The sequence below is a fragment of the Lynx rufus genome, unplaced genomic scaffold (assembly GCF_022079265.1).
Source record: "Lynx rufus isolate CCGP_SWC_20201006 ecotype Redwood Valley unplaced genomic scaffold, mLynRuf1.p SCAF_24, whole genome shotgun sequence".
NCBI classification, from domain to species: Eukaryota; Metazoa; Chordata; class Mammalia; order Carnivora; family Felidae; genus Lynx; species Lynx rufus.
This window is the reverse complement of record NW_025814839.1, coordinates 4,460,780-4,487,216: the sequence shown is the minus strand read 5'-3', so window position 1 is coordinate 4,487,216 and position 26,437 is coordinate 4,460,780. Positions and strand designations below refer to the sequence as shown.

Here is a 26,437-nt window from a genome sequence, read left to right as displayed (position 1 = left end):
TGAACTCCAAGTACAAACTTTATTTCTATTACAAGGATGTTAATAATAGTAGTAGTAGTGGTAGTAGTAAAATAAAAAGAGGGGAAGGGGGCTCTGATACTTGGTTTTCAGAGCAAGCCACAGAGCTTAGGCCTCAGGCCTGATCCCAGCAGAGCCCAGCATGGCCCTGGTGGCAACAGGGAGCCCCCAGCCTTCTCCAGCCGAAGGCAGTAAAGAAAAAGGAGCCGTGCTCCTCACCAGAAACAGAAGGCAGTTATGCCAAATGCCGAAGAAGCAGATTAAAACAAAGCCTCTAGTGCGCTCACCTCTAGCTCAACTCATCTCCAAAAGCCTTGTTCCTAACATATATTGCAACTGGCCTGAACACTCTACCAGGTGCCTCCATACATACCAGAGGCCCAAATTCTAGAGTGTGGAGGGCCAGTACACAGGAGAGGTTTACCTAAAAGTTCCCAGATCAAGGCCCCAGCAGGTAAGAGAATCACTCCACTGGTGAGTACCAGGTTTCCAGAACCTTTTCTCTCCTCTTTCCACCAGGACCATACAGCACCAAGAAGCAGTGGTAATAGTATGTCAAAAGATGGAGCCCTGGTGGGCTGAGAGGCCATACACTGTATTTCTGTGAGGCCAAAAGGCAGGCAGCAGCTAAAGCTGAAACATTTCTCAACAGCCTCCCTGCTAACCCTCCCCCAAACCTTCAAACTCCCACAGCACAATCTCAAAAGACACAAAATGGCCATAACCTAGAAAAAGTTAAAATCTGTAAAATCTCCCCTGCCCATAGAGCCCAAGAGGTGGGGCCTGAACTGCGGCAAGTGCTGCTGTGCAGAGAAGATGGAACCAACGTGCAGGTTCTTTGCCGACGCCATTACTCCTCCTCTTCTTCCTCCTCTGCATCCCCAGCTCCCTGCTGCTTGGGGGTTTTTGCCTGAACAACAGAACACAAAGTAGAAAGCAGGAAGTGAAAAAGCAGTCCTCCTCCTTTAGAGCCCTGGAGACGTCAAACTTCTATGGAAACCTCCTCATCCAAAGCCAAAAGAACAGCCCTTTGGCCACGAATGCCTGACCGCTCACCTCTGACTTCAAGAACCACACCAGTTCCACCCATTTCTGAGTCCTAGCTGAGCATCATGGGCTGGATCCCCAATTACCTTTGCAGTTCTGTTGCGGTAGTTGGCGGCTGTGGAGGTGACCCGCGAGTTCCTGCCACCCTCACTCCTACCACTGAAAGAGAAGGATTGGAAACTAGTACCTGAGAGGTTGCTGAACAAAAGTCAGAAAACTCGGGAGAGAACAAAAACAGCTGGAACCAGACAAAAGCAGCTTTCCGCCAGCAGACCAAACAAATGAACAATGGAAAACCCACCAATAGCAAAAGAACATTTTGGAATCAGGTCACAATACACACAAAAGTCCACACACTCCCACTATGTTCTCCCGAGCTATTCCCAAGCTCCACTCCTGGGCTACTGATTCTTACCTTGCTCCGTATCTTCCGGAAGGCCCACGGGGGAAGGAGGGTACGAGGTTTTCTGGGTAGAGATTTCGCACCGGGTGAATCACTGGAGCATGTCCAGTGGCCATGGCCGAGTTATGGCTGTTTCGATTCCGCCCCCGGCTGTCTTGGCTGTCTAAGTTGTTGAGCTTCAGTATGCGAGGAGGACTGGGCTGGCACCCAGGTCTGGGGCTTGATGTGGATGTTGACAGTCGGTTACAGGTAGGTGTCATATTGTTAATGGGTCTGCTGGGGGGAAGAGGGTAGGTGGGACCTTTAGCCATTTCCTGCTTGATATCATCCATGTAACCAGAAGACAGATCTCCTGAGAAGAGAAAAAAGCACCAGTTTTAGGGAAAAGCCTACTCTTGCTATTAGTGCTGGATTTGGGGCAGGAATAATAGAATTCTGGGTAGAAGAGAACTGCCTTAGCCCTAAAGACTGCTGAAACCCACATCTTCAGGACAGGTTTGGGTCCTGACTTATTTTGTCCACACTTATTACCTGGGTCCTCAAACACAGTCTTCCTGACTATTCAACAATGGTGTGCCAGCAAACCTCGAAAAATAATTTGTAATTGGCTTTGTAATGGTTAGGTTTAAAAAACAGCTTACTTGCCTAGTCATGCGGGTTTTGGGTTTTTTTTTTTTAATGTCTATTTTTGAGTGTGCATGTGCTCTAATGGGGGAGGGGTAGAGAAAGACAGAGACAGAGGATCAGAAGCAGGTTCTGCGCTGACAGTAGAGCCTGAAGCAGGGCTTGAACTCACAAGCCATGAGATCATGACCTGAGCCAAAGTTGGACACTTAACCGACAGCCATCCAAGGACCCCCAGACATGAGGTTCCTAAATAATATTATTACTAATGAACTTGAGTACCCTAAACTAGAAACGGACCCAGTGCAGACACAGTAAGATCTGAAAATTATTTCCAAATTATCAACTGCACAGATAGAAGACCTACAGCTGAATAAGCACTGATGAGCCTTTCTCATGGCTGTCCCCAAAGCCATTACCCTATAATACACTTGAGACAGCTCAGTCTAACATGGGACCACAACTAGCCTCAAGAGAGACCCCAGTGAGATCCTACTGTGCTTGGGAATTCAGAATTCAGGTAACCCCCATGTTAGAGTAGCAGATGACAAGTGGTAAGCAGGCCTGAGCCAGCAGCAGACCTGTGGCCTTGGCTCAGCCCTGGCTAATACCCTGGTGTCTGACACGCCTCTTGGGCAGCTCTGGTGAAGTCTCTGGATGCTGGAAATCCTGTCTAGGAATCCCCTCCGTCACATGGTTGTTTGCTGTGGCTGGACGTTGGTCACACTGGTCCTGACAAGAAAAAACAGAATTTGTACTTCAGAATTGAGTTAACCCTAAGAGAGGGAACAACAGGAGGAAAGGAAGGAATGGCAGGTTGGGCAAACACACCTTATGGGGGGAGGGAGGAGACAGATACAACTTCGACAACCACCGTGAAAAAGGGCCCAGGACTAAGAGGAAACACATCTGGAATGGCTCAATCATTCCCATTAGCACCTAAGGCACTAAGAGAAGCACTCTGATTTCTACTAGGATAAGGGAAGGGTTGATCTCAGGAACCCAGAAAAGCACATCAATACTTTGATCAAAGAGGATCTACACGGTTACTTCTTTCATAGTATCTCCTTGGAGACAACAAGCAGTTACTTATGTACTGCTTGATCCAAAAGCAGATGCTTTCTTATAGAAACGTGTCATGTTCTAGCAACAGCTATATCAGACCAACTACATAAATGACGCTGAACACAGCTCCAGGAGTAGCTTCTCATAACAAACAAGACTAGACAGAGAATATATTTTTTACCAACAGGTTGGAATCCTAGACTGCAAAGCTGAAAAAGCACTTTATTTATTTTCAAATGTTTACTTATTTTTGAGAGAGAGAGAGAGAGAGAGAGAGAGAGAGGAGAGACACAGCACAAGTGGGGAAGGGGCAGAGAGAGAGGGAGACACAGAATCTGAAACAGGTTCCAGGCTCTGAACTGTCAGCACAGAGCCCGTCGCGGGGCTCGAACTCACAAACCGCAAGATCATGACCTGAGCCGATGTGGAACGCTTAACCAACTAAGCCACGTAGGAGCTCCTGAAAAAGAACTTTAGACTGTCTAGTCTAATTCCCTCATTTACAGACATCCCCAGTGAAGGGACAGAACCTATCCAAGGTCAAACATAAAGGTAAAGCCAGAACCAGACCTTCAGGTCTCCTGGAATTAGAGACTCAAATGCCACCAAAAGGAAGAAACTGCCTTGTCAAAAATAAAATGTTGGTCAGTGATCTCAGGGAACCTCGCATCAAAATCTTTTTGGCAGGTCCAGGATGCTTGCTTAAATGGAGTCCTGGCTCCTAGGTCCTCAGCTAATGACATTATGGTTTTAGTTGACAGAGGTAGAGAATGTCTGAAAGCCTGAGGTAGTAGACCCCTTTGATAATTCACAGAACAGGGCATGGCCAATAGCCAGGTCAGGTTTACATGCAACTTAAAAGCTAAAGAAGCATTCTCAGTTCTAAAAGTCTCAGGTTTACTCAGAGGATCTGCATGGAATGAAGTGGACAGGTCCTCTAGAGACTCTTACCTGGTGATGGAACAGCACCTCCTCCTCCAGCTGTACCCCACAGAATTCACAAGGGATGATGACGCTATCCTCTACAGGGGGTGAATTGCTCAGGCCCATCAAAGAGTCTAACTGGTTACTTGCAGCCTGCTGCAAAAACTTTTGGAAGATGACATCAGGGTCCTCCACCTCTTTGGGGGGAGTGCTGCCCATACTGAGTGAAGGTAAGGCACAGGAAGGGTTACAGCTTGTCTGTCTCAAAAAACATAGATTAAAAAAAAAAAAAGCAGAAGTTAAGGAAAACACTACATTCCTAAATCATTATCTAAAAGTCACAAAATGTTAATAATGCTTAATACTGGGGAGAGAGACTAAAAAGGGTGAGTTAGGGCAAACGCAGATGAAACACTCTACTTTTATTTTTAATATTTCTGCTGTTTTGTATTTTTTTTTACTGTGTTCATGTTATTTTTTCTTTAGATATTTCATTTTTGGGGTTCCTGGCTGGCTCAGTCAGAATATCTGACTCTTGATCTTGGGGTCATGAGTTCAAGCCCTATGTTGGGTATAGAGATTAAATACATTTCAAAAAAAAAAAAAAAGATTTTATTTTTAAGTAATCTCTACACCCAACATGGGGCTTGAACTTATAAACCTGAGATCAACAGTCACCTCTCTACCAACTGAGCCAGCCAAGCACCCCAGTGATTATTTTTTATTTTTGGGGGGGGCGGGTTGTTTTTGATTATTCTTTTTAAGTTGAAAAGATTGGAGATTCTCCCCACAACCACAGAATAAGAGAGGCTGTTATCCCTATTAACGGGTTTTCTTATGCTGCTCCCAAGACAAAAACTGGATGTATTCAAATACTGTTACTATTCCACTTATGGAGGGGGCACATATGTTCCACCTAGAGCACAGGGATTACTTAATAGTTATGGAAATCCCAAATCAGAGACAGCAAGACTGTGGGAAGAAAAATGGTTCCCTCCACCAGGTAATCCTCAAACACAAAGGCTATTCTCTAACCATTCCTAAATGGCTCAAGAACTTTCAACCATTCAAAAAGAATATGACACCTTTCATATACCAGGTATTGAGAGATTCAGTAGCTAGGAAAACACAGAACCTCCTCAAAAAACTCAGCCTAGTGGTGCAGACCAACAGGGCATCAGGAGCCCATACCACAGGGTGACAGGCTAAAAGAGAAGCAGGCACAGCACTTTCAAAGAGTGGGACTTCTGACCTAGCCTTCAGAACTTAGGATAGTTTCCTGAAAGTCATGCGAGAACTAAGTCCATGAGCAAGGAGTCTGCACTGTTGAGTGTGTTGGGGAGACAGGATGGATGGCCACACACCTTGCAGGCAGAAAAAGTCAAGTGCAAAAAAGACCCTTAACCCTTCCAGGGAACTGCAAGGACTTCAGTATGCCTCCAATACATCAAAATGTGGCATGAGATGAGACCAGCTTATAAGATGGTCAGTAGAGATGTACACTAGTGACCACAGAATGGGAGGAGCAAGCGGGCCTGCTGGAATGAACATAACTTTTTCCAAGAGGGAACAAGGCAGAGTTTTCAAATCTGTAGGTCAGTCATGCCATGTTAAGAAATATAGTTGCCACTTCTGCCACAGGTGCATTAAAATAGTTTGCTCAAGATCTCATGTGGTCTACAACACCAACGATGGCCTGCACATATTTCTCAAGTAATTCACAACACACCTGATGGTCAATCAGCAGTTCCTCTGGGTAGAGCTCCTCACAGAATTCACAAGGCAACATGGTCCGGTCAGCCGTACCTAGGTATCACGCCATACAGTCAGACTCAATGAACAAAAACAAACTCAATTCAACCTTTTATCTCCCTTGGGAAGTTTTGTATAAAAGTCCAACTTCCTTTGACATTTCTTACATATAGCAATTTGTGGGGCTATAAATCCTCAAAGGGAAACCATCTAAGAGACAGGCGCTAGGCAAAAAAAACTTCCACTATGAAAAAAGAGATTTCTTTGTCACCATTTCCTGAGTAGGAATAAAGTGATTACTTACCCACTACTCTAATTAAGGAAGAATTCAAATGTGTACTAACTCTAGGCACTAATCTACAGGCTTCTGTGCAGTATTTCTGTCCCCCAAGAAAACTTACGGAGATCCGACATTACTCTCATTTTACAGATCAGTAAGTTGAGGCCTGCTTATGACTGAAAGACAAATATCCTGAAAAACTCTCCCAGGGGCACCTGGGTGGCTCAGTCAGTTAAGCATCGGACTTCGGCTCAGGTCATGATCTCATCATTCATGAGTTTGAGTCCCAACTTGGGCTCTGTGCTGACAGACAGCTCAAAGTCTGGAACCTACTTCAGATTCTGTGTCTCCCTCTCTCTCTGCCCCTCCCCCACTCTCATGCATTCAAGCGCACACGCTCTCTTTCTCTCTCTCGAGAATAAAATGAAAACAAACAAGCAAAACTCTCCCAGTACAAAATACCAAAAAAAAAAAAAAAAAAAAAAAAAAAAGATGCTCAATAAAAGTAACTTAAGAGGGCAAATAAATAAATAAGAGGTTTAAGCCCAGGATTCCCCAAACACAACAGCTTCGGCAAAACTGCTGAACTGGAGGGTGAACAATGAGAGGATGACCTAGGTCTTCACTCTGGGTAGGAGAAAGAAGTCTCCACCAAGAAACAGTAACTAAGTTTGGCCTTTACATGGGTTTGAGTCTAGAATCCACACTTCTGGTTTTATATAAATTCATGTTTATAATTCTTAAAAACCCAAGCCAACCTAAAATTCAATTTAAAATGATCTCAGTCAGGGGCGCCTGGGTGGCGCAGTCGGTTAAGCGTCCGACTTCAGCCAGGTCACGATCTCGCGGTCCGTGAGTTCGAGCCCCGCGTCGGGCTCTGGGCTGATGGCTCAGAGCCTGGAGCCTGTTTCCGATTCTGTGTCTCCCTCTCTCTCTGCCCCCCCCCCCCATTCATGCTCTGTCTCTCTCTGTCCCAAAAATAAATAAACGTTAAAAAAAAAAAAAATTTTTATGGGGCGCCTGGGTGGCGCAGTCGGTTAAGCGTCCGACTTCAGCCAGGTCACGATCTCGCGGTCCGTGAGTTCGAGCCCCGCGTCAGGCTCTGGGCTGATGGCTCAGAGCCTGGAGCCTGTTTCCGATTCTGTGTCTCCCTCTCTCTCTGCCCCTCCCCCGTTCATGCTCTGTCTCTCTCTGTCCCAAAAAAAATAAATAAAAAAAAAAAAAAATTTTTTTTTTAAAAAATAAATAAATAAAATGATCTCAGTCAGTAGTATCGCTAGGCACCTGCCAGAAGCACATATAAATACTCTTAGGAGAACACGGCAGAAAAACTGTTAAAACACATGTGCACACATGCAGGAGGCAGCAAGCCACCATGACAGCAGAAACAACAAATAGCAAAAAAAAAAAAAAAAAAAAAAAAGACTTCAGATATATTTTCAGACACTATAGAAAAATAAGTATATTTAAAAATGTTTAAAGCTATGTTTAAAATGGAATTAGGACTATCCCAGATATAAGAGATTATTTAAAATACGAGAAGACACACTGAAGAAAAAAGAACCAAATGGAACTCAAATAGAATAAATGAAAACTATATAAGCACTGAAGTGAAAACCTCAATGGACATATTGAACAACAGATTAGAAAGCAGACAGTTAAGAAGTTGCCCAGAATGCCCTTCAGAGAACAAAGAAACAGAAAATGTAAGAAACAGGGAGGACAGAGCAAAAACTAACACATCTAAACAGAATTCAAGAGGGGGCGCCTGGGTGGCGCAGTTGGTTAAGAGTCCGACTTCAGCCAGGTCACGATCTCGCGGTCCGTGAGTTCGAGCCCCGCGTCGGGCTCTGGGCTGATGGCTCAGAGCCTGGAGCCTGTTTCCGATTCTGTGTCTCCCTCTCTCTCTGCCCCTCCCCCGTTCATGCTCTGTCTCTCTCTGTCCCAAAAATAAATAAAACGTTGAAAAAAAAAAAATTTAAACAGAATTCAAGAGAAGACTACAAACGGGGTGCCCGGCTGGCTCAGTTGGTAGAGCATGCAACTCTTGATTTTGGGGTCATGAGTACAAGCCCCACACTGGGCATAAAGCTTACTTTAAAAAAGAAAGAAAGGGGCGCCTGGGTGGCGCAGTCGGTTAAGCGTCCGACTTCAGCCAGGTCACGATCTCGCGGTCCGTGAGTTCGAGCCCCGCGTCGGGCTCTGGGCTGATGGCTCAGAGCCTGGAGCCTGTTTCCGATTCTGTGTCTCCCTCTCTTTTTGCCCCTGCCCCGTTCATGCTCTGTCTCTCTCTGTCCCAAAAAATAAATAAATGTTGAAAAACATATATATATATATATAAAAAATAATAAAATAAAATAAAAAAGAAAGAAAAAAGAAAATGAAGAGACTACAAGGAATGGAAGACAAGCAATAATCAACAAAGTAACAGATAACAATTTTCCATATAGATGAAAAATACAAATCAGGAAAGCTAGCAAAACCCAAGAGATGTAAAGCCAGAGAAACTACATAACCTAAAAGCCAAAAAGATCTTAAAATCAACCAGACAGAAAAGAAAGTTACAGAAATTTAAAAAAAGTTATTGAAATTAAAAAAAAGGAAAGCTTATAGAAATAACACTAATAGATGACTTCTCTATAGCCAACAACAGAAGCCAAGAAATAGAATATCTTCCAAGAATGAAGACAAAATAATTGGCAAGCTAGAATTGTTATTACCAGAGAAACTATCACATAAAAAAAATAAAGGTATTTTCAGACAAACAAAAATACAGAATTTACACTCAACAGACACTTCCAATAGAATTTCCAAAGAATACACCTGAGGAAGAAATTTATCCTAGAAGGAAGTTCTGAGAAACATGCAAGAATGGGTGAGCAAAAAAAAAAAAAAAAGGTAAACACGTAATAAGTACAAATAAATATAATGAGTATATAAAACAAGAAATGCCTACATCATGGTGTCAAAAAGAAAATAAGAGAGAACACTAACACATCGGTTTTTGGGTTTTTTTTAAATGTTTATTGGGGGAGGGGCATACAGAATCTGAAGCAGACTCCAGGCTGAGCTGTCTACACAGAGCCCAACATGGGGCTTGAACACACAATGCAAGCTCATTACCTGAGCAAAAGTCAGACACTTAACTGATGGAGCCACCCAGGTGCCCCCACATCAGTAATTTAAAAAAAAAAAAAAAGGGGCGCCTGGGTGGCGCAGTCGGTTAAGAGTCCGACTTCAGCCAGGTCACGATCTCGCGGTCCGTGAGTTCGAGCCCCGCGTCAGGCTCTGGGCTGATGGCTCAGAGCCTGGAGCCTGTTTCCCATTCTGTGTCTCCCTCTCTCTCTGCCCCTCCCCCGTTCATGCTCTGTCTCTCTCTGTCCCAAAAATAAATAAAACGTTGAAAAAAAAAAAAATTTAAACAGAATTCAAGAGAAGACTACAAACGGGGTGCCCGGCTGGCTCAGTTGGTAGAGCATGCAACTCTTGATTTTGGGGTCATGAGTACAAGCCCCACACTGGGCATAAAGCTTACTTTAAAAAAGAAAGAAAGGGGCGCCTGGGTGGCGCAGTCGGTTAAGCGTCCGACTTCAGCCAGGTCACGATCTCGCGGTCCGTGAGTTCGAGCCCCGCGTCGGGCTCTGGGCTGATGGCTCAGAGCCTGGAGCCTGTTTCCCATTCTGTGTCTCCCTCTCTCTCTGCCCCTCCCCCGTTCATGCTCTGTCTCTCTCTGTCCCAAAAATAAATAAACGTTGAAAAAAAAAAAATTTAACATTTATTTATTTTTGAGAGAGAGAGAGACAGAGTGCAAGCGGAGGAAGGACAGACAGAGAGGAAGATACAGAATCGGAAGCAGGCTCCAGGCTCTGAGCTGTCAGCACAGAGCCTGACACGGGGCTCAAACACATGCACTGTAAGATCATGACCTGAGCCGAAGTCAGACGCCTAACCTAAGCCACCCAGGCACCCCAGTAATTTTTAAGTCATAAATGGATAATCCTAATTCTGAGGGCACTGTATTAATTGGGAGAACTTTATCACTAAGATTCAGTCTTTGTTAAAATAAACATGTTGAAATTTCCAGGGCAACCATGACAAGAATAGCGACAGAGAATATAAATTCCATACGAGAGGAAAAATGGAATGAAACAAGCAAACAAAAGTCAATAAAACAATCTAATAAATAACCAAGAAAGGAGAAAATAAAGGAAACTACACTGAACCCAGTCTTCACTTGTGACTACTATGCTACTGCATCTTACTTTCTTCCATACCATGAAAGTCAAGTCTGAACAGTTGACGAGACTCACATTAAAAGACGCTGCTTAGGGGCGCCTGGGTGGCGCAGTCGGTTAAGCGTCCGACTTCAGCCAGGTCACGATCTCGCGGTCCGTGAGTTCGAGCCCCGCGTCAGGCTCTGGGCTGATGGCTCGGAGCCTGGAGCCTGCTTCCGATTCTGTGTCTCCCTCTCTCTCTGCCCCTCCCCCGTTCATGCTCTGTCTCTCTCTGTCCCAAAAATGAATAAAAAACGTTGAAAAAAAAATTTAAAAAAAAAAAAAAAAAGAAGAAAAAAAAAAAAGACGCTGCTTAGGTGTGCCTGGGTGGTTTAGTTGGTTAAGCATCCAGGTAAGTGTGCGACTCTTGGTTTTGGCTCAGGTCATGATCTCACAGTTCATGAGATGGAGCCCCAAGTCAGGCTCCACACTGATAGCACAGACCCTGCTTGGGATTCTCTCTCTGTCTGCCCCTACAATGCTCACGTGTGCACACGTGCACGCTTTCTCTCTCTCAAGATAAATAAAGTTTAAAAAAAAGATACTGCTCAGAGTTTGGAAAAGGCTTTCTTTGGGGCTAGGGCATTTTCCTAAGGGAAGAAACAGCAACTATTAGGTAAAAAACAAATCAAACGTGGGGCCCTGGGTGGTTCAGTCGGTTAAGCATCCAACTTAGGCTCAGGTCATGATCTCATGGTTTGTGAGTTTGAGCCCTGCGTCAGGCTCTGTGCTGACAGCTCAGAGCCTGGAGCCTGCTTTGGATTCTGTGTCTCCCTCTCTCTCTGCCTCTCCCCCACTTGTTCGTTCTCGTTCTCTCTCTCTCTCTCTCTCTCTCTCTCTCTCTCTCTCTCGAAAATGAATAAAATGTAAAAAAAAAAAAAAAAAAAAAAAGAAATCAAAGGTTATCAGCATACCATAAAAGGTTGTTGAAATGAAAAGAATTCAAAGCTAAACATTACAATGGGAAGCCTTGTACTGCTCCCCAAAATGCAGGATGCCTCTCTAATGAAACCAGCTTTTAAACAATCTCATTATATTACACATTCACATCCTTTTATACACAAGGACTATAAGGTCACCTAATTACCTGCTGAAAGTGGTAACCTCGGGGAAGAACCAGGAGACTGTTTTCAGTGGGTAAAGACAAAACTTAAACTTCCTCTTACACTCTTTTACAACGTTAATTTTTTTTAATTATTTTTACCTTTCTTCTTTAACAGATTGGGATATAATTTACATATAATGCAATTCACCTATTTGATTTATACACAATCATTTTTATTACATATGCAAATTGTTTTAAAATATTCTCTACTCACGGGGATGGAAAGTATAACATAGGGAATATAGTAAATAACTTGTAATACACTTACTGTAGTAAACATTTCATAATGTATATAATTGTTGCATCACTAGGTTGTACACCTGAAACTAACTTAATGTCAACTATACTTCAATTGAAAAAACCTTCTATAATACAAAGAACATTTTCTTAAGGAAGAAAATACAGCCTAAAATAGTGTTTTTCCAATCTGTGGGGACATCACCCCCTAAGGAGCCAGACTCATCCCTTTATTCAATCTTTGAATTTACATGAATTTACATGTTAACCAGTCACTATCTAGAGTAGATCATAAAAACAAAATATTTTACTATTAAATAAAATATTTACTATTAAAAAGAATTTTTTTAATGCTTATTTTTGAGAGAGAAAAAGTGTGAGCAGGGGAGGGGTAGGCAGAGAGAGAGAGAGAGAGAGAGAGAGAGAGAGAGAGAAAGGGAGGGAGAGGGAGGGAGGGAGAGAGGGAAACACAGAATCCAAAGCAGGCTCCAAGCTCTGAGCTGTCCGCACAGAGCCCAACATGGGGCTCGAACTCACGAACCATGATATCATGGCCTCAGCCGAAGTCAGAGGCTCAACCGACTGAGTCACCCAGGCACCCCTATTTTTTAAATTAACTTATTAGAAACTACAAAAATTTTTTAAAAGGAAAAATACATCAACACCTATCCAAGTTTCTATTAACACTACCATTTACTTCCTTTAAGCAAGGCATACGACACTCTACCATTTACCTCTTTTAACCAGGACCAATTCCTATTTTATCCAAATCAACAAAATGTTAAGAATTATCCTACTATTCTTGGAGTCACTATTCATACAGTGGTATGAAGAAAACTCATGGCTGACAGCTGTGTAATTTTAGGTCCCCAAAATCTCTTACAACTCAAGCGTTTTAAATATGTAGGACATGCATCCCTCAAATATACTGTTCTCCAAACTAGAGACCCAAAGTGATGGTTTACTGAACACAATCCAACTTTTATTTTTATTTAAAAAATTGGGGGTGGGGGAGTGGGCGCCTGGGTGGCTCGGTCGGTTGAGCGTCCGACTTCAGCTCAGGTCATGATCTTGCAGTTTGTGAGTTCGAGCCCCGTATCGGGCTCTGTGCTGACAGCTCAGAGCCTGAAGCCTGCTTTGCATTCTGTGTCTCCCTCTCTCTCTGCCCCTTCCTTGCCCATGCTCAGTGTCTCTCTCTCAATAAATAAATGTTAAAAAAAAAATTCTAAAAAAATAAAGATCTGGGGGGGGGATAAAAAATGTTTAAATAAATAATGTTTATTTTCTTTAGAGAGAGAGAGAGAGAGAGAGAGAGAGAGAGAGAGAGATACAGAATACAAGCAGGGGAGGGGCAGAGACAGAGGGAGACAAAGAATCCAAAGCAGGCTCCAGGCTGTGAGCTATCAGCACAGAGCCCAACGTGGGGCTTGAACTCAAGGACTGTGAGATCATGACCTGAGCTGGTCAGATGCTTAACCAACTAAGCCACCCAGGAGCCCCTATTTTTATTTAAATGTTTATTTATTTTTTATTTTTGAGAGACAGTGCAAGAGGGGGTGGGGCAGAGAGAAAGGGTGAGAGGGGATCGGAAGCCAGCTACATGCTGACAGCAGAGAACCTGATGTGGGGCTCAAACTAACGAAATGTGAGATCGTGACCTGAGCTGAAGTCAGATGCTCAACGGACTGAGCCACCCAGGTGCCCCCCAACTTTTGTTTTTAAAAGTTTAGTTTTATTTATTTTTTTTTAGGAACCTCTACATCCAACATGGGGCTTGAACTCACAACCCAGAGATCAAGAATCGTAGGCTCTACCGACTGAACCAGCCAGGTATCCCAGAATTTTTATTTTTATTTTAAAAGTTGTTTGTTTCTGTGTTTTGAGAGAGAGTGAGCAAGCATATGCGAGCAAGTAGGGGAGAGGGAGAGGGTGAAAGAGAATCTTAAGCAGGCTCTGTGCCCAGTGTGGAGCCCATCATGGGCTTGATCTCCACGAACTGTGAGATCATGACCTGATTCAAAAAAATCAAGAGTCAGGCACTTAACCAACTGAGACACCCAAGTGCCCCCAGAATTGTTTTTAAATGCAGGCAGGGAGGGGAGCAAAGTTCTTTATAGAATCATAACTATTTAGAACAAAGGATAAAAACAAAATCACTATTGCACAATTGTCAGTTATACCTGATTCAAGCAAGAAACCTTAGTGAATAGAAAAAACTACTAAATAAAAGATGGTATAAATATCTCATTCCCCCACAATCTCAAAATAACAATCTGCATGTAGCTATTATAAAGATAAAAGCTATCCATATAATGAAGGTACCTGACAGACTTCATTTTAATGAATAGGATAAACTGACATCTTGAGAAGGACAGCATCACCAACATAGCAATTCTGCCAAAACTGTGTAACCTGAATCTAAACACGGGAAAACAATCAGACAAATCTAAATTAGGAAAGAAATATTCTGCAAAACAACTGCCCTGGACTCTTCAAAAGTACCAATGCACTGAAAGAAAGAAAGAAAAAAAAAAAAGACAGGTGGAGGGGGCTAAACTAAATTAACCTAAAAAGAATACAATGTATAATCCTGGATTTTGAAAACAAAAAAGCTCCAAAGAACATTATGTGTAAGTCGGGAACCTCTGTTAAATTTCCTGAGAGTGGTATTTGTATTGTGTTTACATAGAATACCCTTGTTTTTAAGATACATGCTGAAGTATTTAGGGATAAAATGTTATGTCTGCAACTTATTCTCAAATGATTCAGGGGTAGAAATAAAAATATATAAAATAAATGGAAAACACTAAAACTGGCAAATATAAACAAGGGGTATATAGATAGGAACTGTACTATTCTGACAATTTCTACGAATAAAAAGTTGGGGAAAGCAAAACAAAAAAGGCAAATCTTATCTGATGGAAAACTTACAATTTTATATAAATTATATGGTGTTAGACAAAAAAAAACCTGTAGAGACAGAGACTAGTGCAGAATAAACAAACCTACCCTTTATGTCATTCAGAGCATTGGGACCTTCAAGGGACTGGTCTGCACCACATACAGCCCTCCAGAAGTCCTGCTCAGCCATGCTGTGGGCCTGCCCTTCATTTTGCAGACTTAGGGCCAACATGAAGTCCAGGTTTGCACTATCTTCACCACCCTCTTTTGGGGGCTGCCGGGTTCTATTCCTTTCCTGCCTTTCTTGTTCTTCCACTGGATGGGAGAAAAAAATAAAACAGTACTCAAAATACATTAGAGATGTTGCTACCCCTCAGCTCAAGTCCATGCCGAGCAACTATTCAAGGTTTACAGGCATCTATGCAGGAACAAAAGAGGCCTAGCCTTCCTGTTCTCATAGGACTCCAAATATTAAGTCTGCTGTGATAAAAGTCTCCACTATTTTGTTTTATTAATACCCAATACAATGGGTGTCCAGCTAGCTCAGTTGGTAGAGCATGAAACTCTTATTAATACCCAATATTATTGAACTATAATTATGAAACAAGCACCATGCTTAACATTTTATATATTCTCGCACTATAGCAGAATGGTTTGAAGCATGGCGTCAGATTGCTTGAATTCAGGTCCCAGCTCTGCCACTTACCTACCCTCAAAAGACTGCTTATGACAACTAAATCAGTTAATACATATAAAGCACTTTACAAATGCCTGAAGCACATCAGGTATACTCAGTAAATATTAGCTATTAACAGCACCGTCACTGTCATTGTTATCATTATCATCAACCCTAGCTGTAATCCAACAGTAATCCAACAGCAAAGAGTTTCTACTGTTTCCCATCTATAGGAAAGTTATTCTTCTTAATGTTACCTAAATAAATAGAAACCTGATTGCAGTTTAATGTTTATTTTGAAGGAGAAAGAGCATGCATGCACGCAAGCAGGGAAGGGGCAAACAGAGAGGGAGAGAAAGAGCATCCCAAGCAGGCTCCACACTGCCAGCGCAAAGCTCAACATGGGGCTCAATCCCACGAACTGTGAGATCACCATGAGGCAAAATCAAGAGTTGGATGCCCAACTGACTGAGCGATTCAGGCGACCCAATCAGGTTTCTATAATTAAGATCTATTTGCCCCCAAAGCACTCTTCCCATTTGCCCTGAGATTCTGACACCATTCCAGTTTTCTAAACCAAACACAACTCACATAGATTATTCTGAATTGGAAAATGGGCTGTCATGTTCCTTTGGTTGGTAGTCCTACTATGGAAAAGGTCCAAGTCAAAGGCCCTCAGCGGTCTTCGGGGTAGCCTCATAGGTGGGTCCAGAGCCTCAATTTGTCTGAGGAGCTGGGATGCAATCCAGATTCCATCTTGACCCCAAGACTCATCATATGCATTAGGAGGCATGGCAACCTCATCTCTTTTTTCCTCTCCGTCTCTCCCACAAACTTCAGGATGAGTCTTCAGATCTTTCACCAGGACATTGCGCCCACAATTGCCACATAACTCCGTCCGGGCACCACAGTAATCTTCATGGTCCTTCAGTTTGAGAACAGAAAGTTCCAAATCACAGTGCTGGCAAAGGGCAAGCCGTAAAGGACACTCAGTTTCCTGCAACACAGGGTAATGAGGCAGTTAATATGCAGATCTAAGAGAGCCTATGTTTTAATCAGAGCAAGGAAAGCCAAAAATATATATTTACTTCAATACTCTCTTCCAGCCCTAGCTTTGCCTGCCATGCTTTTCTATGCATTTAAGAGTCACAGCTTCCCTCTTGGTCCCTGTCACTAGGTTCTACAGAGGGAAAGAAATTCTTAAAAGGAATCTACTCAGCCACCCTATCATCATTTTGTGCACACATTACAAAGTAACCTAAAATCAGAGGCGCCCAGGAGCAAATAGCAAAAGCATAGCAATTCAGATATGTTTGTCAAAGTTACACCAGCCTAATTTCCCTTTACCATTCCAATCTCTTAAATACCTGGTAATGAGGAAAACAGGCTGTTCTTCAGAAAGACACTGATTTCTCTAATCTGCACATTTGTATATAGCACTGGCTTTAAATTGATTGAATAAACCAGGAATTACCAATGAAGATGACCCCAAGAGTATACATACTCAGCAGATGAAGGACAAAACTTTCATACTTATTTTGAAATTGTAAATAAAACGCTTTTAGGTCAGTAATCTCAGTAATGTTGGCCCTATGATAACGCACTCTCTTCATGGTGCAGGAAAACTAACCTCATGCTTCTTTAATTGCCTCTTCTCCAACTTCTTATTACATTTGCAGGTCACCTATGATAAGAAGTGACAATAAATTGGCTTTGTGACAACATAATCACTTGCTACTGCAAAACAGCAAGTATAATACATTTATGAACATTTGAGTACTTGGGTGGTTCACCTGACAATGTTCTGTATCCATGTGACTCTCCATGTCAGATTTGGGAAACGGTTCCTTGCAGATAGGACACATACCAATGTTCCTTTGACAGTGGATCTCATGGATGGTAAAATTAAACACAGGAATTTCTTTCTTGCTACAGAAACAGATCAAAGTGAAAGACAAGCATTACTGACTTCTGCACAGTGGTATCACATGGAAATCTGGCTTGTCTGATCTTTAGTCTCCATTACTTCTCTTTAGTAAATCTAGTCTATTATAAGCTCTTAAGATTGTTACTACCCCTGCTTTTCAAGAAGTCCTGAAAGTTTTGAGTCTTCTGCACAACAATGAGTTATCAGTACTATGTACTACCTTTACAAGCTCAGCCTCACTTTCTACATGCCAGAGCTAATCAAAGCCAGCAACATGAAGTCAGACACCAAGAAATGAGCTGCCCTTCTCTATTGTTTTTTAAATGTTTATTTATTTTTGAGAGCACAAGCAGGGGAGAAGCAGAGAGAGGGAGACAGAAGATCTGGGGCGGACTCTGCGCGGACAGCAGCGAGTCCAATGTGAGGCTCAAACTCACGAACCATGAGATCATGACCTGAGTCAAAGTCGGACACTCAACTGACTGCCACCGAGGTGCCCCAAGCTAGGCTTTTCTAAAACCATCCATGATCCCAAGCACAATGATACACTCCAGGACTGTTTAAAAAAAAAACAAAAACAAAAAAAACCAGAACAAAACAGCCTACCATTTATTTTCACTCTCAGTCTGAGGTAGGTTTAATTTCATTAGACTTTATTCCACTAAAAGTCAAACCAAAAAGAGCAGATGCCAGCATTGGGATAGCCAGTGGGGAACAGAAAACTGCCTCCCTGGGGCACCTGTGTGGCTCAGTTGGTTGGGCAGCTGAGTTCAGCTTAGGTCGTGATCTCACGGTTCAGAAACTGGAACCCCTCATCAGGCTCTATGCTGGCAGTGCAGAGCCTGCTTGAGATTCTCTTTCACTCTCTCTCTTCTCTGCCCCTACCCCTACTTGCACTCTCTCTCTCAAAATAAATAAGCTGAAAGAAAGAAAGAAAGAAAGAAAGAAAGAAAGAAAGAAAGAAAGAAAGAAAGAAAGAAAGAAAGAAAAAACTGCCTCCCTTATATCCCAGATGCCTTTCAAAGTGGGCTAGATACTACTCAGGAACATGCTCTCTGTCCTTGTTGATATAAAGTTCACTGCAGAACTGTACAAAAATGAAGTCCTGAATCCCTTCCCCCAATCTTGTCTCCTCACTCACTTTTTGCCATTCTCTTTTAGTTTAAGGAATCCAATTAAATATCCTATCTAGGGGTGCCTGGGTGGCTCAGTCAGTTGAGCGTCTGACTCTTGATTTTGGCTTAGGTCATGATCTCACGGTTCATGAGTTTGAGCCTGCGTTGGGCTCTGTACTGACAGTGCAGGGCCTGCTTGGGATTCCCTCTCTCTCCCTCCCTCCCTCTCTGCCCCTCCCTAACTCGTGCCCATGCCTCTCTCTCAAAAGAAATAAATTTTTAAAAAGTCTTGGGGTGCCCAGGTGGCTCAAGCAATTAAGTGTCCAACTTCAGCTCAGGTCATGATCTCATGGTTTGTGAGTTAGAGCCCCTCATCAGGCTCTGCACTAACAGTGTAGAGCCTGCTTGGGATTCTCTCTCTCCCCCTCTCTCCCTGCTTCTCCCCAACTTGTGCTTTCTCTCTCAAAATAAATAAACTTCAAATTTTTTTTCCTTAAAAAAATATTAAAAAATACGGTCTTTACTTTGTCATTTGGATGTGACCATCAGAAAACTCCCAATTTTAGTCTAGCTAAAAATTGTATTTAGAAAATGTGTCTATGGGGGTGCCTGGGTGGCTCAGTCAGTTAAAAGTCTGAATCTTGATTTCGGCTGAGGTCATAATCTGACAGTTAGTGGGACTGAGCCCCGAGTGGGGCTCCGAGGGGCACTGACAGCAGGGCGTCTGCCCTTCTGTAAGCATGTGCTTGCGAGCATTCTCTCTCTCAAACTTTAAAAGAAAAAAAAATGTCACCTAGATTAAAATTTCAGAAAAATACTGAACACAATAAATAATGACAATTATACAATAAATCTTTTTTAGAAGTTTTTTTTTAGTGTTTATTTATTTTTGAGAGAGACAGAGACAGAGTGTGAGCATGGGAGGGGCAGAGAGAAAGGAGACAGAATCTGAACCAGGCTCCAGCTGTCAGCACGGAACCCGATGCGGGGCTTGAACTCACAAACTGCGAAATCAGGACCTGAGCCAAAGTTGGACGCTTAACCAACTGAGCCACCCAGGAGTCCCTATACAAGAAATCTTTAATATCCTATTTCACCTCCAAAGCTAAGTACTACAGGAATTCTCTTCCACACTGAAATATAGACAGCTTAATTCTCTTTTACATAGTTTTAATCTCCAACCATAGTGTAAAAAACATTTTAAAGTAGGATGACTGATGTGTCTCCAGCGACAGTCATACTCCTAGTCTGAAAGACCAAGACACCAAATAAATGCAAATTCATTTTTACCGAATGGTGGAATTATTAAGGCAGCTCTTATAGAGAAACTGGAAGGTAATCAACTGTGAGATGGGAAGGAAACTCAAATGGATAAAGAAACTACCAATGTCTTGAAAGATTTAATTTCCCCTATTTCTCTAAAATTCCTAGCTTTCTAAGGAAACCAGTAGTTTTAATTAATTCAGTTTTATTTTTTTCAACTAGAGAATATTAAAATATATAGAAGGAGCTATAAATCAAAGTTATCATCTAAACCTATTAACAAAAGTTAAAAACTAGTAAATTCCACCATTAAATATGTTGTGAAACTAATATTCTAATACATTACCAGTGATACTGTAAACTGCTTAAAAATAGCCTGAAAATGTGTTTCTAGGACCATAATACAGTCTTTAACGACGTAATCTCACTCTTGGGATTATGAAGATTTTCATTAGTGTGATAAAATGATTTTAAAAAAACACTAAAAACGTCTAAGTAAGTTAATGACTATGTTAAATATGTACAACAAAATGAAAGTAGAGCTATATCATGATTGCAAATCATACATGTACAAATGCCACAAAAAAATTAAGCTAATAATTACTGCTGAAATTCATAATTTTTAAAATAATTTTCTTTTTGGGGCACCTGGGTGGCTCAGTCAGTTAAGCCTCCAACTTCAACTCAGGTCATCATCTCATGGCTGGAGTTTGAGACCCCATGTCAGGCTCACTGCTATCGGCACAGAGCCCACTTCAGATCCTCTGTCCCCTTCTCTCTCTGCCTCTCTCCCACTCATGCTCTTTCTCTCTCTCAAAAATAAACATTTTTGGGGGTGCCTGGGTGGCTCAGTCAGTTAAGTGTCCAACTTCAGCTCAGGTCATGATCTCGTGGTCTGTGAGTTCAAGCCCCATGTCGGGCTCTGTGCTGATAGCTCGGAGCCTGCAGCCTGCTTCGAATTCTGTGTTTCCTTCTCTCTCTGCCCCTCCCCTGCTCATACTCTGTCTCTCTCGGTCTCTCAAAAATAAATACATGTTAAAAAATAATAATAATAAAAAACATTTTAAAAAAATAAAATAAAAAATTAATTTAACTGCCAAGATAGTCACACCAAACATTCCAACCAGACAAAATACCAATATGGTTGCTTCCTACCTACAGATAAAAAACAAGATGTTTTAAGAAAATGAGAACACAATTCCATATCTAAATAAAACTCCTAAAAAGCCTTAAGGATGGAGGGACTAGCAAGTTAAAAATGAAATTTCATTTTATTTGATTTTTTAAAGTTTATTTATTTTGAGAGAGAGAACAATCGAGGGAGAGATGGAGACAAAGGGAGAGAGAGAATCCCAAGGTTCCTTGTGGTCAGCACAGAGCCCAACGCGGGGCTCAATCTCACAAATTGAGATCATGATCTGAGCTGAAATTAAGAGTCAGACGCTTAACTGACTGAGCCACCCAGGTGCCCCTCATTTTATTTTAAATGTTTGTTTATTTTTGAGAGAGCGTTCAAATGGGGGAGGGGTAGAGAGAGGGGTCAGAGGATCCGAAGCTGACTCTGCACTGACAGCAGCAAGCCCAACATGGTGGCTTAAACTCATGAACCGCAAGATCATGACCTGAGCCGAGGTCGGATGTTCAACCAACTGAGCTACCCAGGCACCCCTAAAATTTTATTTTAGATAGAAGTGACTGAAAGGCAAGCCAAGGCTTCCAGAAAAATTCCCATCAGCCTTCTAAATGCTAAACACAAGCTAGAAATCAATTCTTTAATACATACAAAAATAAAAGTCTAAGCCTTTTTGTTTGCTTTTTGAGAGAGAGAGAGAGAGAGAGAGAGAGAGAGAGAGAGAAAGCAGGCCTCACCCGAAGTGGGGTTCAAGCTCACCTGATGAGGGGCTAGAACTCACGAACTGAGATCATGACCTGAGCCAAGGTCAGATGCTTAACCGACTGAGTCACCCAGGCGCCTCCCTCCCTTTTTTTTTCATTGGTTTTAGTAATCTCTACACCCAATGTGAGGCCTGAACTCATGATCCTGAGATCAAGAGTCGCATGCTCTTCCAACTGAGCCAGCCAGGTGCCCCTAAAAGTCAAAACCTTCTAACACTGAAGTTCCTGTTCCCTAGAACTACCCCCCACAATCAGAGAAGGGAGATAACATGCAAAAACATCTTCAATAACAAACTACTCTTTTTACTGGTCTAGTGGATCTAAGGGCAGCTCACATTTTTAACTTTTTAAATTTTTTATTATTTTTAGTATATTCTATGTCCAATGTGGGGCTCAAACTCAGGGCCCCAAGATCAAGAGTTGCATGCTCTACCAACTGAGCCAGTCAGGCAAGGCACTCCAGCAGCTCACACGTTAAAGATTATCTTAACTTTTCTTAGGGAACTATAGAAATATGGCTCTAAAAACAAAAATTTTAAACCTGGAATTCAAATAAGGTTACTTAGATGAGAGGCCTGTGCTGGTTTAGTCACCCTTCCATGCTAATCTTTTTTCTTTAAATAAATTGCTTTGGCTTTGAATAACCCTCTTTTCATTAGCTTTCCATTAACTTACCCTTTTTTTTTTTTTAAACTCCCTTAGCATAGTTATTTATATATTGTCCTGGCCTTGAGATTCCTTCAAATTGAAGTGGACTTATAAAGAGTATCGTAACTGATGACACTGCCAGTATGTTTTCTTACATAATCACAATATTTTCTTGTGATTATTTGCATAACTGATTATTTCATTAACAGTAATGGCATATGTGAAACACAAAGCTCAAGTAGTTTTTAAATTGGCAGAAAGTGATAATGGCATAGTAGGAAAAAAATACCCCATAAAGCAAGCGCCCTCTTAGAAATGAATCTTAATTCTGTTCAGGGAAGGAACACTGCAATCAGCAGTTGCTCTGATTATATCCTAATTTTGCTGAAAGCCCTGAGCAAAAATTGAAAGAGGCAATAAAAAAATAAAATTGTTGTTAGGTGGCTCGAACCTTCCATCAGTCTGAGTCAAACTATTTTCCTTATTCAACATCTCTCCCCTTCTACACTTCCCTTAATTTCGTTAAGTTAAACATAGCTTTTTTCTTTAGCATTCCATAAGAGCACTTATATGTCACTAAAATACCAAATTCTCAAGAAATTATTAGCTACACTTCTAAGTTTCATTTCAGGAAGAAAAAGCTGCTCTTTCATGTCACTCACGTGGGTTACACACGCCAAAACAGAAAGTTTAATATTCAAGACTACACCCAGTCTTCACAAACAGTTCTGGAATCACGAAGTGATAATGATTAAGCTGGACTGCCGAAGACTTTACCCAGACTTTTTTTTTTTTTTTTTTTTTCAACGTTTATTTATTTTTGGGACAGAGAGAGACAGAGCATGAACGGGGGAGGGGCAGAGAGAGAGGGAGACACAGAATCGGAAACAGGCTCCAGGCTCTGAGCCATCAGCCCAGAGCCCGACGCGGGGCTCAAACTCACGGACCGCGAGATCGTGACCTGGCTGAAGTCGGACTCTTAACCGACTGCGCCACCCAGGCGCCCCTTTTTTTTTTTTTTTTTTAAGTGGGGTAACATTCCTTCAGCAAAATCCTTTATAAAAAGTTGAGTGGCTCTGGTTGAACTGCTCTCACTGTTAGATGTAGAGCCAAGCTCACTAAACCTCTTCCCAATCATCCCCAAGACAGCCACTGTAGCCACACAGGGAAATCTTTGCAACACATCTGAAAAACACTCATCTACTCCAGACATTGCATTATATTTTTAGTATCTTTTTAAAAATGTATGAGGGGCGCCTGGCTGGCTTAGTCGGTAGAGCATGGGACTCTTGATCTCAGGTCTAAAGGTTGTGAGTTAAGTAGGGCAGTGCCTACCTAAAAAAATAAAAATAAATTTAAAAAAATAAAAATTTAAAAGTCTGATGTTTTTCAGAAAGACAAAAAATAAATTTGCTGATTTATACATCAGAGAAGTGAAGCTCCAAAAACAGTCAGTGGGGTCATGTGCCAAGTCATTAACTAAAGGCAGGCACCAGAGCTCCAGACTCCCAGATGCATCACATCACTCTATAGTCATTTCTCTACACTATCTGAACCCACCATCTTCTCAAATTAATAAAACAATGTTATATAAAATTGTTAAAAAGGCTTTAGTCCCATATATTTCCACAACATATGTGGTCTCAATTTTAACCTGCCAATAAATAAACCAACCCTTTACAGAAGCAAGTTTGTTCTCATTCCAATAACATTTCCTAGATTTAATCTCTTACCAGTTGTCACACAGTTGAGTGTCCTGGTCATCTAGAAATTCAGCCATCTTTAGCTCTTCCTGAAAACTATAAAGGAAGAAGTGTAAACTTTCAATTTCGTTTCTGCTTTTAGGATGACATGCAAAACACAAAAGCAAAACACAAGTACCCAGAAAAATGTTACCAAAACTAGTACATTAAAGCATTTTATTTAATAGCTCATACCCTTGGATTTTACCTTTTTATTTTTTAATTTTCATTGTAAAATAATGTGACTTGCAAAAACAGCACCAAAAAAACTCCTGTATACCCTTCACCCAATACATTTTAAACAACCACAGTAAAATTATCAAGTGCAGGAAACTAACACAATATTAATAAACCTATAGATCATATTCATGAATCATCCCACTAATTCCCTTTTTCTTGTTCAAGATCCAATCCAGGGTCACATAGGGCATATAGTTATTTCTCAATCTCCTTTGATCTACGATATTTAGTTTTTCATCTTTCAGAACCTTGTTAAGTGTCCTGGCTAGGTATTTTGTAGAATTCCCTTCAGTTTGAGTTTGTTTGATGTTTTCTCATGGCTAACACATCTTTAGCAAGAATACCACAGAACTGATGTCGCGCTCATTGTCAGTGCATTATATCAGAAGGCACATGATGTCAACAATCTTATTATTATAGATGATGTTAACTTCGATCCTTAGCTGAGAATGTCTGCTGGGTCTGTGCACTGTAAAGTTTTTCCTTCTTTTTAAACAAGATGTCAGCACAGAGAGCAAAGTGCTGGCAATTTTTTTTTTTTTTATCACTATTTACTTCAGATTTACAGTGACACAAAAATGGTCTTAAACACTGCCCCGAAAGGGCTCTTTCTTTGATGGATCTGACGGTTCTAAAAGAACTCACTTTTCAAAGCACATATTCATTCAATATACTGAGACACCGTGTGCCACACACTGGGCCCAGGCACTAAGAACACTTTACAAATTCAAGAAATATATACTGTCTGATCTAACAGATCAACTTAGTAATGGAGAAAAATAAAGAAACGGATATACATTGAGCATTTCTATGGAAAAGTAGGTAGCAGACAAATGGAGATGAAGGGAGTCTACTTTAGATAAGGGTGATGAGAGAACTTTCTGAGAAGATGACATTTAAACTAAGACCTGAAGTGTGAAAAGGAAGTAAGAGGACGGGCGTGGGGGAAAAACCCAATCAGGCAGAGGGCCTCAAAGGCAATGAAAGAGAAAGTAAAGGTAGATCTGGAAGAGCATAATGAAAAAGGGGAATGATTCAAGGCCTTATCAAACAGAGCAGAAAGGGTACTGGATTATATTCCAAGCCCAAAGGTAAACCACTGATGGGTTTTAAATTAGGGAGTTACATGAGTCAAGCTAACCGCTCTGATAGGAAATGTAAAGGAGGGATAGGAAGCACCTATCTGTGAAAACAAATCACGGTCCCAAAGCGTCAAGACGAGATACTTCTCTAAGGGCGGTCTGACTGTTTCTAGGTGCCCTCTAGAAACTAAACCAAGACCAGAGCCTCGGATGGGAAAGTGCCCTCTGTCGGCAAGGAGAATGGGGGTGGCGTGCAGGGCTCAGAGTGGGGGCCCCCCTGAGGGTCGAGCTCCGGTCCTGACCTTCAGGAGACACGGGACTTAATCTTTCTGGGCCTCAAATTCCTCAGGCAGACAACTGACAATACTTCAAAGGGTCGTTGTACGGAGTAGATGAGCGAATGCACGAAGTGCTCTGCTACGGCAAGTCTTCGACCTTAGAAGGAGCCCCCTTCTTAGGCATTGGGGGGGGCAGCTGTCCCCTCAGAGTCCAGACCCAGGAGGCGGTTTCCAACCGCCCCTTCACCCGGGGAGGCCCGGGAGTTCGGGGATGGGGCATGGAGAGGGCATCAGCTTCGCAAATAACAGCGGTTAACATTTACCGTGCCTCTGATAATCCTAAACGCTCTCCACGTTATCTTCTCTTTCAGACCACAGCCCCAGGAGGTGAAAGTCATTATCCCATTTCGGAGCCCGCGAAAGCAGAAGTGAGGGGAGACAGCCGCCGCACGGTTGTTCGGAGGGGGGACTAGAGCCGGCAACTAGGCTAACGCGACCCCCCGCCCCCCCGCCCTACACACACACTCGCGGCTCCGCCCGGGGCGCGGTGCCCACAGTGGCGCTCCGGACGACGCCCACTTCCCAGACGCCCGGGCCCAGGCCTCCGAGGGGCGGCGCCGCCGGGGGCTGTCTAGGCTCCGGTTCCCTGAGGACAGCGCGCGGCCTCCCCCACTGGCCTGAGGAGACGCGGCGGCATGGCCGTCTTTCTCCTTACGGCCGCGACCCCCGGGGCCCACAGTCCCCTCGCCTACACACCCCGCCGTCAGGATGCCGGCCTCTTCCCTAACCGGAGGCCACACGGGGCTCCCAAGGCGCGGGCCACCGCTACACTCACCCGAGACGAGAGCAAGGACTTGCAGCGGACCCGCTAGTCACGGACGCACAGAGCCGCCTCACTCGGCCCCCGCACTGAACAACGGCCCCCGGAGCTGCCTCACCA

The 26,437-nt window shown here is 42.5% G+C and overlaps 1 protein-coding gene across 2 annotated transcripts; it reads right to left on the bottom strand.

The window, feature by feature from the left end:
• TRAFD1 (TRAF-type zinc finger domain containing 1) lies at positions 1-26,437 on the bottom strand. 2 transcript variants are annotated; one of them, XM_047088043.1, is made up of 12 exons: positions 26,333-26,437; positions 23,889-23,954; positions 17,100-17,235; positions 16,937-16,990; positions 15,898-16,303; positions 14,739-14,945; positions 5,811-5,887; positions 4,109-4,339; positions 2,704-2,824; positions 1,481-1,820; positions 1,152-1,224; positions 1-928 (listed from the first exon to the last, which is right to left on the bottom strand). In XM_047088043.1, the coding sequence occupies exons 2-12, from the start codon at positions 23,933-23,935 to the stop codon at positions 869-871; spliced, it is 1,752 nt and encodes a 583-aa protein (XP_046943999.1). In that variant the 5' UTR covers positions 23,936-23,954; positions 26,333-26,437; the 3' UTR covers positions 1-868. The 2 variants fall into 2 exon arrangements, with proteins under 2 accessions (XP_046943999.1, XP_046944000.1); XM_047088044.1 differs by lacking the exon at positions 26,333-26,437 and adding an exon at positions 25,821-25,984.

Excerpts from the sequence above, each read along its gene's own strand:
- TRAFD1 (XM_047088043.1), bottom strand. The coding sequence starts at position 23,935 with ATGGCTGAATTTCTAGATGACCAGGACACTCAACTGTGTGACAACTG. Across the intron at positions 16,304-16,936 it reads GGCAATTAAAGAAGCATGAG|GAAACTGAGTGTCCTTTACG; the intron begins GTTAGTTTTCCT and ends CCTGTGTTGCAG. Across the intron at positions 1,225-1,480 it reads TCCGGAAGATACGGAGCAAG|TGGTAGGAGTGAGGGTGGCA; the intron begins GTAAGAATCAGT and ends CTTCTCTTTCAG.